Source organism: Pelecanus crispus, chromosome 12 (genome assembly GCF_030463565.1).
Source record: "Pelecanus crispus isolate bPelCri1 chromosome 12, bPelCri1.pri, whole genome shotgun sequence".
In the NCBI taxonomy this organism is placed as follows: Eukaryota; Metazoa; Chordata; class Aves; order Pelecaniformes; family Pelecanidae; genus Pelecanus; species Pelecanus crispus.
The window spans coordinates 13,337,277-13,350,277 of NC_134654.1; the positions used below are offsets into that span (position 1 = coordinate 13,337,277).

General features: G+C 47.5%; 1 protein-coding gene across 1 annotated transcript; it reads left to right on the forward strand.

Moving 5' to 3' along the window:
- Window positions 1-1,106: 1,106 nt before the first annotated feature.
- LOC104038637 (schlafen family member 11-like) lies at window positions 1,107-10,252 on the forward strand. Its single transcript, XM_075720135.1, is given in 9 exon segments — window positions 1,107-1,453; window positions 1,455-1,480; window positions 1,609-1,938; window positions 1,941-2,057; window positions 2,060-2,335; window positions 4,047-4,175; window positions 7,522-8,278; window positions 9,337-9,775; window positions 9,778-10,252. Coding segments are annotated over 9 exon segments (2,709 nt in total). The 5' UTR covers window positions 1,107-1,250; the 3' UTR covers window positions 10,210-10,252.
- The last annotated feature ends 2,749 nt before the right edge of the window (window positions 10,253-13,001 follow it).

Consider the following 13,001-nt stretch of genomic DNA (forward strand, 5'->3'; position numbering starts at 1 on the left):
CCTGAGAGCCGGGGGAGCCACTCTCCTGTGTCCGGGGGACCTGTGCCCCGGTCTGGGTACCCCCCGTCCACGGCATGGGGAAGGACGCAGCAGGGCGCCGGACCGCCCCAGGAAGCCCTCCCGCCCCGGGGCTCTGCGCCCCCGCCCCCCCCCTCTCCCCCCCCGCGCTCCCGCCGCCAGCCACTGGCCCGCAGCCGCGCCGCCGCCCCGCGCTCGGGCCGCCCCTCCCGGCCTCCCCCGCCGCCACTGCATGTCCCGCCGAGTCTGTGATCGAGCCTGGCGAAGCCGAAGGCGCGGCCGCGCGTGGAAGTGGAAAGTTATTTTAGCACTGAATAGAATATTTTTAAAATTAAACTATTTGAAATACAGCAGCCGGTGTCTGCGGGGCGGGGCCGGGCCGGGCCGCTGGCGGGAAGTTGGTACGGGGCGGGAGCGCCGGGACTCGCTGCCCGCCGCTTCGCCAGACCTACCCCGGTGCCCGCGTCCGCCCCCGGGAAGGTAGGGCTGCGCCCCTCACCTGCCCCGGCCGGCCCGCGGCCTCCATCCCCTCGGCCGGTGCCCAGCGCTGTCCGGGAGCGGGTGTGGGCAGGCGGAGCGCGGTCCCGGCGCCCAGCCGAGCCGGCGGCAGTGCACGGCGGTGCCGCTTGCGGGGCCTGTCGCCGGCGCGGGCAGAGGAGCCCGGGACAGCCCCGGCGCCATCTGCAAGGGCCCCGCCGAGCGGGGCACCCCCCCGGCCCCGCCGCGCCGTCCCTCGGCGGGGGCCCGCTCGGCTCTGCAGCCCGCTCCCAGCCAGGCCCCCGCCCGAGGAGGGCCGGGCAGATGGTCCCCGCCCGGGGGTCTCTGCCCGCCGCGCGGGGCCTCGCAGGGCCCCTCCGCCTGCAGCGCGGCTGTGCCGGCCAGGCGCGGGGGGAAGGAGGGCGGTCGCGTCACCGGGAGGGGCCGGTAGGAACCGTTCCTGTAAATGGTCAGCTGCTGCCTGGTCCAGATAGCTGGGACGAGTTTTGTACGTAGCTTCAAGATAACGATTAGAGCCCAATATGCGAAAGAGCACAATAAATTTGCTTAATTAACATGACGTCTGTGGGTGTCTTTGCAGTTGTCTGGCTTTGATTTGCTTGTGCATTGCAAATAATGATTTTCATTTTCCAGTTTATTAAATCTAGTGTGTAAGCCTAAGTGTATGGTTTCCTTTGTCACACTGCTGTGTATAATCGTTAAGTGTTTTTAATAATTATCATTTCAGGATCAGGATGGCCAGACAAGAAGGGCAGCTGCTGGTTAACTTGAAAACAAACTACCCCAGTGTGGTGGTAGATATTGAGAAAATAGGTTTAGGAGAGAGATCCAGAAAGAAGACCCCTTACGATCAGAAAAGGCAACAGAAGGAGCTTTCTATGGCAGTGTGTGCATTGCTGAATTCAGGAGGAATAGTGAGGATGGAGAGTGAAGACAAGTTATTGCTTTCAGGAGCATGGCATTGGTCTGGGCACAGAGCAGAGCCTCAGGGGGGTGCATCAGCTGCACTGAGACCAGCAAATAACTTCGCATGGATGCAGCAGCAGAGTCACTTGCTGCTTTTCACTAAAGCATGAAGCTGTGGAGGTCCAGAGCAGAAAAGTGCATCCACAAAGCCGCGTATCTGTAGCTTGAGCACTGGTTTGTCCCGTAGGTCTTTCACTTCCGTTGTCCCTATGACTTCAAGTGATGCTGCTGCATTTCTGAGGGAGAATGAAAGCTGCACCAAGTGCTGTGATGAGAATGGGCCAAGCGCTAAGAAAGCTCTGTTGAATTTTGATGGGGGAGCAAAGGAGACCACTCTGAATACCAAGGAGCACAACATCCAAGATGCCGCTGCCAGATTTTTAAAGAGAAACACACTGATGGTTGGGGAGGTCCTGGATTTCACAGAGACAACACATATTGAATTTAAGAACTTCTCTTGGAATGCATTAGAAAAACCCTTCCAAATTATGCCTCTGCCTTTGCAAACACTGAGGGTGGTTATTTATTTTTTGGAGTGAATGACAAGAAGGAAGTCAGGGGAAGCCATAGTAAAGGGTGAAAGAAGCTTTAGAAAAAACAGTAGCTGATACCATGGACTCAATGCCCATCCATCACTTCTGCAGCTCTCAGGTTGGCGTGCGGTTTAATACTTATATCCTGAGCATTTATGACAAAGCAGAATGCTTGCAGGGCTATGTATGCGCTGTGCCAGTTGAAGCATTTTGCTGCACTGTTTTCCATGATAACCCTGAATCCTGGATCGTGACAGGTGACACAATCGAAAAACTGAGCATCAGGAAATGGACAGAGCTCGTGACAGCTGCAGACCCAGGTAAAATCTGCATTTACATTAGTACCAACTTCATTTCTGCCTTGGTTTGTAAACTTTCAGGAGGAAAGACCAACTTATTTTGTTCTGTGTTCTCACCAAACCTAGAAAAGGGGCTTTGGCCCATGGCACAGTCACAGGGGGTGACAGTATGGTAACTGGCCTCCAACAGCAAACCATTCTGTGAAGCATTACTCTCCGAACTGGTTTAGCAGGACTTTCTGAAGCACTCCCAACTGGAATAAGACCTCTGAGGGATCCCATATGCTCCTAAATGAAGTGGAAAGATTCAAAATCACTCAGGATCTTCTATTACTCTTAATGAGAATTGCAGAAAATTTTTGAAGCTGACTTTGTCTGTTAAGATGCGTAGGAGGGAGTGATGTTCTGGTGGAAATCTGGCCCTTTTGGGTGGCTAAAAGGAGTTTATTTTGAAAAACAAAGAAGTCCTTACTGGTGCTGATCCCCATGGAGTGAAATCCCCAGTGCTTGATGCACTAGCAAGGATTATTCTCCATGCCCTGGTTTGATCTACGGTTTGATCTGTGTAGATCCAGCATCTTGGCACAAGTTGTGTGTCAGCACTAAAGTAAATCATTTTAGCTATAACAGTGGTGTCAAACTGACCTGCAACTTTTCTTCTCCTTCCCCTTATCAAGTACTAAGAACATATGTAATGAAGTCAGCAACACTAGGGTAGCTACTAAAACCTGGTCAGTAGACAACTGACATTTCAGAGATCAGCTTGAGGCTGAGAAAAGTCCTTTCAAGTCTGCAACTTAGCAAGCAATGCTCAGTATGCAGCAGGTTGCAAACCGCTCCCCCTTTCTGAGGCTCACACACATTTCAGATGTCTACTGAAAGGTCACTTTGCATACATGTTGTGGCTCTGTGGTTGTTACGAGGCTGTTTTGAAGGAGTAGGGGTGCAAAGCTTTGCTTGTTTTAAGGCATGTTGTCCTGCTTCACTGTGAAATCTTTCCCCTTCAAAATCTATGTCCTGCATTTTGTTCCACCACCTCACAACAAGACCTGTATGGCAGGTCCTAGAGAGTTTATTCTGACTGCAAATTTGAATAAGAGTTTTTCAGTCTTAAGATGAAACTAACCCTCCTTTCCTATGGGTTCCCTGTAACACAAATTTTCCTTGAGTGTATCCCCATGGCAGTGATTGCATGAGCAAGAAATACACTGGCCAAAGGGGACCTCCTGTCCCAGCAGAGCCCCAGCCGTGCCAGGCAGCTCTGGCCTTGTGTGAAACCTCTTCTGTGGCCCTGGTCTGCACTTAGAGCTGGGATGTTGGTCTCTTCAAAGGACACAGTCTCACAAAAGACAGAGAGGGTGATGTTGATAGGAGGGGAACAAAGCAGCAAGATCTTTTGGAGATGTGCATCTACTGAAGAGACTCGTGGTCAACATAGGTGGTTCCTATAGGGTGCTGGTGTGCTGAACTGGCACGTCAGGCATCTCTTACCTGTGCACTGGCGTCTCAACAGACTCATCCCATGTGGGGTCTAGATCTTGCCTTTGAACTGTAAAGCCATCTATGCTTTGAGCCCTCTCCTGCAATACATCAAGATCCTGTTGGTTTGATGCAATACTGTCATTCTTAGCTATGTAGGCAGCATTTTCTTGAGTGGGATTGCAAAGGGAGGTTTTAAAAGTTCATATGGAAGGATTTTGATGGATATAACATACTTTTTTCTTTCCCCAAGATCTTTCAAATCTGGCTGATGAATTTGAGAACGTGCTCAGTTTGTCAAATGGTCCTCCTCTTATCAAGCCAGTTTATTCAAAAGCTGGTCTCCAGTGTGTGTCTGAACTGCAAGAATGCCTCTACCCAGGTAAGCTGTTTATTCTGGATATTTTTTTGAATTTAAGATTGTATTTGACAGAACTTCAAGGAAGATAATGTGATGTAAATACAAGATTTTAGGCGCACAACTGTTAGGGTATTTAAAAGATGCAACTGCTCCAAAAATGTTGATTTCACTGATTTTTCAGGTGTTTTGATCTCTTCTCCCATTTTTGCTGCTAAGTATAATCCCTAATGCACACAACTGCTGAGAATATACCTAGTGTCCCAGGGGTTTGAGCGCTCTCTGCCCCTGTTATGCTCAAATCTTCTTATGGACAAAGGAGAGAGAGAGAGAGAGAATAATTTACTTCTAGCATAACTGAAATCTAAGTAGTCTAATCAAGGAATTATTATTAGTCAAGATCTAATTATTACAGATAAAGAAAGAAAAAGACAATAAAAATACCACTGTGAAAAAAGTAGTAATAATAATAATAATAATAATAATAGTTACCTGCACGTTTCCTAGTACCCACCCCTGTTTCTGGTGTTACGCTCAGCCTTGCACCACTGCTCAGGATCCTACTGTTGATGGCTCTGATCTGCCAGGGGTTGTTAGGGCAAGTTGTCAGCATCCCTGGTTCTTTTGTCGGGAGTACATCGTTGATATTGTTCCTACTCCTGGATCTGCTTGGGGTCACTTCTTGTACATTTGCTAACGCACTTTTACACCTTGTCCTTTCTTCACCGGTCTGCAAGTTCATTGCTCCATTGGGGTTTAGTAAATACAGCGTGTTTCACAGAAGTTAGATTAGTTAGTTGTTCTCTGTTACATTTATGTCATGATGCAAACTGGGCTCCCCAGAGAGGATCATGGAGGTTCTGTGATTCCCTTGGGCTAAATTAAGGTGAAACGACACCAAACAATCAATTAAACACTTTATTGATGGCAAAACAACAACCTGAACTTGGAAAGTGTAACGGGTATGCAACCTGAACCAGGAAAGGGCAACAATAGGCAACGTGGGTTCTAACTGAAATACTTGTAAGAGGAAAGGAAAAAGAAGAAAAGAAAAGGAGCAAAAGACAGAGAGAGAGATCACCACCCTTGGATCCCGCAATGTTGGTGGTAAACCTGGTAATCCCCTGGTGGTGGGCACACATGTGGCAGTCCTCCTGCAGTGGGTGCACTGCCCTCAGAGCGCAGGGCCTCCGGCTGCAGTGGCACCGGGCAGGGGAGGCCAGTCCAGAGCAGCAGCACCCTGGAGTCCTGCGGTGGTGAGGGCATGCCCGTGGCTCCTTGAAGTTGTGACTTTTATAGGCCAGTCCCTGCCTCTAGTCTCACCCCCCTTGAGGCTTGTTCCAGAATGTTCTCCATCTTCTGTGCAGGCATCACTGGGGGGGGAGTGGTCGTGAGGGGTCTTTCGGGTGGTCGCAAGCCCCTTCTTCAAATGAACTCCGCATGACCTTTGGCCATCAGAAGGCAGAACTGCGCATCCTCCGACATGCCTCCCGGCTCTGCACCAATCGATTTCTCACCTGTGGCTCAGTGGTGCTATGCAGACCCTAATTCATTGCTATGCAGGCCTTAACTTGTCCAGCCACAATGTTTGAGACATTAACTCTCAGTCTCTCACACCTTAAAACCAGTATTGTTCAGCTCCGGGGCTGCATTTCTTTACCTGACCATCTGAGAGCTATTTCTGGCCTTGGGATCTCCTGTGCTCTGTCTCTTACTGCCCCACACCTGAATTCAGCCCTGCATCCTGTATCCCACATCTCAAGACCTCTGCTGTCCTACCAGACCTGTATTTCTGCACTCTGCATCATCATGTTATAGGCAGAAAGATCTTGGCCTGTGCAGAAGACCTGCTTGTTGCTGCTATCTGTATAAATTGATGGTTGTTATCCACAGGCACCTGGTTATTTGAAAAAATGCTAGTATGGGTAAACCAAGTGAAAAAAAAAGCTCCAAACAGGTCAACAAAAATTCAAACAAAGCAACCAGACAAGCCTCTGACCTGAGGCCTTGCAAACTCAGTACACTCCCCATGGCTTGGTACTAGCAATGCTGTATTGCTGGTCTGTAGGGTTAGGCACCAAGTATTTGGGTGTGGGATGTCTGATCAGCTTAGACATTTATCTCACCCAGTAAATTCTGCCACCCTGCTCACTGCTACAGGGGAATTCAGGCTGGGACACAAAAGGGAAAGTAAAGCTCAGCCCTTACCATGCAGTGGTGAAGAACCTTGCCTTGGTTTTGTTTTTTAGGTGAAGACTTTGATTATTTCAGAAACACTTCAGCTATAAAAGCAGCAATGGTTGCTGGGCAACAGATACTCCCACATACCAAGCCCTGAAAGACAAGGGGCTAGAAGTAGCCAAGGGCAATGTAAATCCTATAATGTTCCTGCAGAGCAGGGCTGTGGCTTGAGGTCAAGTTCTGAGACACATGGGAGAGACATGAAATTCCAGGTTCTTGTCCAGTATCAGAACTGCTCCCATCAGTAGCAAACAGATACTTTCTTATTAAACGTAGTCCATGGATTTTTTTTTTTTCCAAATTCCGACCTATAGATGTATGTACTAATTGTTAACTTTTCAAATTATTTTTGTAATTTTGCTATCTTTTCACACGTATTTTCAAGATTACTCTCAGATGATTGATTTACTGATTGGTTAATTGTGTTTTGGTAGAGGATATACAATTGCTGTTTCTTGATGAGAACATGTTTTTTAAATGGAAGGCTGTGACACAGTCAGTGTAAATGTATGCTTGCATTTGAGATTTGTCTGTGTTATGAATGTGCATAGCTGTACTTTTAACCTGTAAATTTAAGAAAGGATTTGTGTTAATATTTTTTAAAATTACTGTTACTCATTATTTTGGAGGAGCACCAAGTTTAGCATTGGGATGAGAGGTGTCTTCATGTATTCCCCTATATTTAATAGGAATGTGTCTCTACATCAAGATGATGCTCCTAGGTGCCTTTTCCTATATGCATTGTGTTTTACCAGTCAGGAGCGTAGGAGATGCTGCAAGCGGGCTGCTCCATCTGATTCAACCACTGGTCTCTCACTGTGGCAACAACATATCCTTCAGAGGAATACCTAAATAATGAGAAGGCAGATAGAAAGGAGGCAGATCCTTCCAAAGAGACTTCTTCTTATTCCATTTAGAAGTCAGGCATGCCTGAAGCATGGAGTTTATACCTCTTCTGTTCATATAAAAAATGCTTACAGATTTACCACCAGCTATCATAGGCATGCTGAATTTTTTACTCACATTAAATCATTTACTTTGATGACCTCATGGTATAATATATCTAGTGTGTTGAGTAAATTATTTGCTGGGGTGGGGGGTGTTCTAATTTTTTATTTCTTTTTTCTAGTGGGTTCTGATGAAATCAAATGAAAGCCAGAAGCCATCTGCACCAACCTATTCTCAGAGTATCCTGGATTAGAGGATTTAATGAAGAAACAAATCCATCCACTAAACAAGGGGGTACTGATATTTTCAAGGGGTTGAGATGTTGACATTGGATTGCGGGAAAAACAGGATGTTGTGTGTGATGTTCTCTTAGTAGCTGAAAATGCATATTCAGTATTGTATACTGTAGTCAAGGACTCCTCTTCTGCTGGGTTTGAAAACTTGAGAGAAACTGCTTATGCATTAAAACAGAAACTCGTCAATGATGGGGGATATGCTTCAAAAGTGTGTGTGATTCCCCAAATACTGCACCTGAATGGCACAAAGAACCAGATGGAAGTTGCAGAGGATGATGTTCCCCAGCAAGAAAACCAAGAAAACCCATGTGGTTATGCCAGCTTGTACCCAGAGAATTACATCCTCACCTCCAGGGACATCCCCACATTCCTGCGTGCACTTGTGATTGTTGTGCTGCACTTTAAGTCCTACTTAAGTGACTATCTGGGCTGTGAGATTTTCAACCTCCTCACTCTCAAACAGTATGAGCTGTTCTCCAAGAACATGCACAAAGTCAAGCAGCAATTTGTCCTTGGTCTTCCTGGAACAGGGAAAACAATTGTGGCTTTGAAGATCATTGAGAGAATAAGAAATGTTTTTCACTGTTCTGCAGAAGCGATACTCTACATTTGTGAAAATCAACACTTGAAGAAGTTTGTGGGGTAAAGCAGTAATGTGCGTTTCCCCTTTTTTCTTTCATTCCATCCTCTGCATATACAGCACAAGCCCTGCTGATTTTACATCTGTTGCCAAATATATAACTTTGGCTGACACAAACAGATAATCATCTCAAGAAAGGTATTAGTATTGAAAGTATTGTTGAGCTGAGCTCTGGCCCAGATCCAGCATTCACCAACTGCAGTGAGAATCCCATGTTCAGTGATTGCTGGATTGTGTTAGACCTTCAAAAGATGATGGCCTTAGTTTAACAGTCTATTATGGCTGATGCTGACACCAAAAATACCCACCTGCCTTTCTCTGTTGCTGCCTCAACACTGCCTGTTCTGGACTTGATGCAAGCTCTTGTGCAGCTGTGCTAGGAACTGGTGCTTGGGCCTGGGCCATCTAGACAAGGAGAACAGAAATGAATGCCCATTTGGTAGAGTATTTCAGGCAGAACAGTTCCCCAGTCCTGCTCTCGCTGGTTTCCCCTTGTGTCAGCATGGAGAGGTCAGCAGGCCACCACAATGGACAAGGCAGCTTGCATCAAGGATTTGCAGCCTAGCTCAGGCACGGCAGTGCCCAAGCAGCAGGTCCTGGCCCCAGCAGGCAGATGGCCTGGCAGAAGTGCTCACCTGCCAGTCCTTGCTCACCCTGGGTAGAAAAGGGAACCCATCCTTCCCGCAGGAGTGCAGGCACCATGCTGCCTTCTGTGGGCCAGGGAGAGCAGGGCAGAGGGACACCCCTGGGGAGCCTTGCCATGGGGTCCCCATATAGGAAGGGTGGGCTTGAGTGTCCTCTTAGGGTAGAGCCAAAGCCAGTCGGTGGGGGCTGTGCAGGCTGTGCAGCAATGCCTGCACACAGCCAATCCATTGGAATAAATGTTTCCACCAGGAAAATGGTATAGCATGCTGCAGCTGAGATAGGAAGTTTTGCATTTTTAGACAGTAAGCAGCCATAGCCCTCCAAGGAAGAACCCACTGAGAAATGGAGGCAGTCAATACGCATTTGTCTGGTCACATCTTCTTTTTATTTACCATAGTTTTGGGGGGGGGTTCAGTTTGGTTTTTTGTAGAAATGAGATCTGCCGGTCTGTGACACATGTTGCCTTCTTAAATGGGAACTTCCCAGAAGTGAAACACATTGTGGTTGATGAAGCTCAGAATTTTCGCCCTGAAGAAAACTGGCACCAACGTGCCTGGGAGCTAGTCAAGAAAAAAAGTGGCATTTTCTGGGTCTTCCTGGATTTCTTCCAGTCCACTCACCCATATGGCTGTGGTCTTAAGTTTTCAGAGCTGTATCCTCAGGAATGGTTGACCAAGATGGTCCATAATACCAAGCAAATATACAATGCCATGTTTAATCTAATGGAGGAAATCCTCCAAGAACGTAATACAGATATGCCCTATGAGGTGCTGGAAGAGTTGTTTAAACAGGCCGAATGTGCCCATTCTTTGTCAGGTGACTACATAATAAAAATATGGGAACATTTGAAATGGCAGAGTACATGACCAGGCACTGCAACAGCTATATCCAGCAAGGCCACCCCGTCAAAGATATTGCAATCCTGTGCAGTATACTGCATGCAGCTCAGGTGTTCAGTCAGATATTGGAACCTGAGCTAAAAAGACAAATAAAGAAATGCAGGGTGAGGTTGGTCTTGGGGCCAGGGGAGGATTTTTTAGAAAATATCGTTGTTCTTGACAGCATCCGACACTTCTCAGGCCTAGAAAGGAGGATTGTGTTTGGCATCCACCCTGTCCCTGCACAAGCACAAGAGAAGGTATCTCTCAGTCTTTTGTTCTGCGTGGCATCCAGAGCCAACACCAAAGTCCATTTGCTGTATCAGAAAAAAAAGACATTCTTAAGAGACACATTTCTAAATGACAGTTTACTCTTACCTAGTGCTATGGGCACTAGAATGCCTTGCTAATTTTTTGTTCAGTGATATTACAGGGCAGCCTTAAGATTTTTTATGCCCTTTCTGTAGTCTATGCAAAAAAAATTATGCAGTTTGACATATATATTTCATCATGTGTAGGCCTGTAGGATGTCATAAAATTGATTTTAATTAAAGGACATTGCCACCTGGAGAGAACAAATTGCTGAAAATGGCAATTGCAGAAGGAAGTCAACAATGACAAACTACTTGGATAAATCATATAACAGTTTTGAGACTTGTACTTTCAATTCTTCTGTTCTTTAAGCTGATTGCATATTCTGACTTGTTTCAGCACTACCAGAGTGGAACCACTGGTAGGAAATGCAACAGGGGCCATCCTTGTTTATGTCCCTGTTTGCACTGGTGCAAATGATCAAAACTCTGCGTTTTCAATGGTGGGGAGTTTTTTGTGAATTTTCAGCCAAATCGTCTCTTTTCTCATCCAAAAAGAGAGCACCACAGCCTGCTTTTGTGAGTGGTGGTGACTGTCTTCACCTCTGCTGGGAATGGAGCTGTGGGTTTGTGGTCACATTGAATCATCTTAAATGCAGGTTTCTGCCCATGGAGGCAGTTCTGTCCCCAGCAGTAGAGTCCCAAACATCTCAGAAGTAGGCTCGGGTGTGCCACAGTGTAGAGAGTTGGGAACTTGGGGTTTTTGGCAAGTTATTCTTCAGCCAGGTAAGCTCCACCTTGTCATGCAGCTGCCCAAGTGCTAGTGCTGGCATGAGGGGGAGCAGGAATGTGCTTCCTGGAGAAAGAGGCAGCGCAGGATCACAGAACGGTTGAGGTGGGAAGGGACCTCTGGACATCATCTGGTCCAACCCCCTGCTCAAGCAGGGACACCTAGGCTGCCCAGGACCATGACCAGATGGCTTTTGAATATCTCCATGGATGGAGACTCCACAACCTCCCTGGGCAACTTCTGCCAGGGATCAGTCACCCAGGCACTAAAAAACGGTTTCCTGATGCTCAGAGGGAATCTCCCATGTTTCAGTTTGCGCCCATTGCTCTGGTCCTGTCACTGGGCACCACTGGAAAGAGCCTGGCTCCACCCTCTTGGCACCCTCCCTTCAGGTGTTGATACACATTGATAAGATCCCCCTGAGCCTTCTCTTCTCCAGGCTGAGCAGTCCCAGCTCTCTCAGCCTTTCCTCATATGTGAGGTGCTCCAGTCCCTTAATAATCTTCATGGCCCTCTGTTGTACTCTCTCCAGTATGTCCATGTCTCTCTTGTACTGGGAAGCCCAGAACTAGACACAGTGCTCCAGGTGTGACCTCACCAGTGCTGAGTAGAGAGGAAGGATCACCTCCCTTGACCTGCTGGCAGCACTCCTCCTAATGCAGCCCAGGATATCGGTAGTCTTTTTTGCTGCAAGGGCACATTGCTAGCTCAAGTTCAGCTTGGTGACCACCAGGACCCTCAGCAGCCTTCTCTGCAGAGCTGCTTCCTGGTTGGTCGGCCCCCAGCATATACTGGTGGCTGAGGTTGTTCCTCCCCACGGGCAGGAATTTGCAATTCTCCTTGTTGAACTTCATGACATTCCTGGCAGCCCATTTCTCCAGCCTGTTGAGGTCCCTCACTTGATGCTTCTCCCTTGTGCTCCTTTCTTTTGGTAGCTGCTCACGTTTGTACCCACTCAAGCTGTTTAGCAACTGCAGTGGGTCACCAAGACTTCCTCATTCTAACTGGGACTATTGAAGTATTGAAGTCAACAAGCTGTTGCAATGTAGTGTGTATGTTGACAGCCTGATTCTTACTGTCATGTCAAATTTGACATAAGCAGTATGGTTCTTCAAACTCTGATTGTGCAAAAACCTGTTGAGAATCTACCACATAATTACATCTTTTCTTTCTGTCTGAGATGCCAACTGTTGCCAGAGCTTTGCCAATGTTTGTCTTGCAATGTAGTTCCTATGCTACTAGATTTTAAAAAGCTGAATAAATAGTGACATGATAATGTCGTATTTGCCCAGGGAAAAAAAAAAGAAGATATTTCACTATGACTCTTGTACAATTGTATCAGCTTTCTGCTTTTCGGTAATAAATGGCTTTTTCTGATTTTGGGATCTCTAGTATTTGTGGTAGCCATTGCTCCAGATCTGAAAATGTAAGGGCCTTGCAATACCTGCAGGGACCACAGAGGAATTTCCATCACAGCTAATGGTCTGAGAAGGAGGAAGATCTAAATCCTACCATGTTTTGTACTTCAGGCTGTTAGTGTGCCAGTTTAATGTCAGCACTGCAGCACACTTAAGTGAATACACACTCCTCCAGTATTTAAACTTGCCTTGACCAAAACATTCCTGGAGTAGCAGTGGGGAAGAAATTCCCAGCCCAGCATCCCAAGAGTAGTATGGGAGGGGAGCACCCTGTGCAGGGGGACCCTGGCTGGCAGATATGGGTTGCAGAGCCATCAGGCACACTGACCCTGTGGGCCGTGATTCCAAAGAGGACCATGGGGCAACCAGGTTGCTGGGGAGGATGGAGTCCATCTCAGGGCTGGCTCCAGGGAAGGTACCAGAGAAACTAAGATGCTGGCTGAGGGGATGGTGCACAAGAAGGAAGGATATGGGTTCCCAGGGACACCCCTTTGAGCAAGGAGGTTGCATCATACGATGTATGTGGATCTCCAGAATGTTTTCACAAGACCCCTCACTGGAGGAGGCACAGCAGGGAAGGGCTGGGGAATGCAGCAGAACCGGTGGCACTAGGTGACTGGCAGCAAAACGGCCGCTGAGGTGCAGTGTTGGGGGGACGGGGACTGCCACTCTGGCCCGCCCGC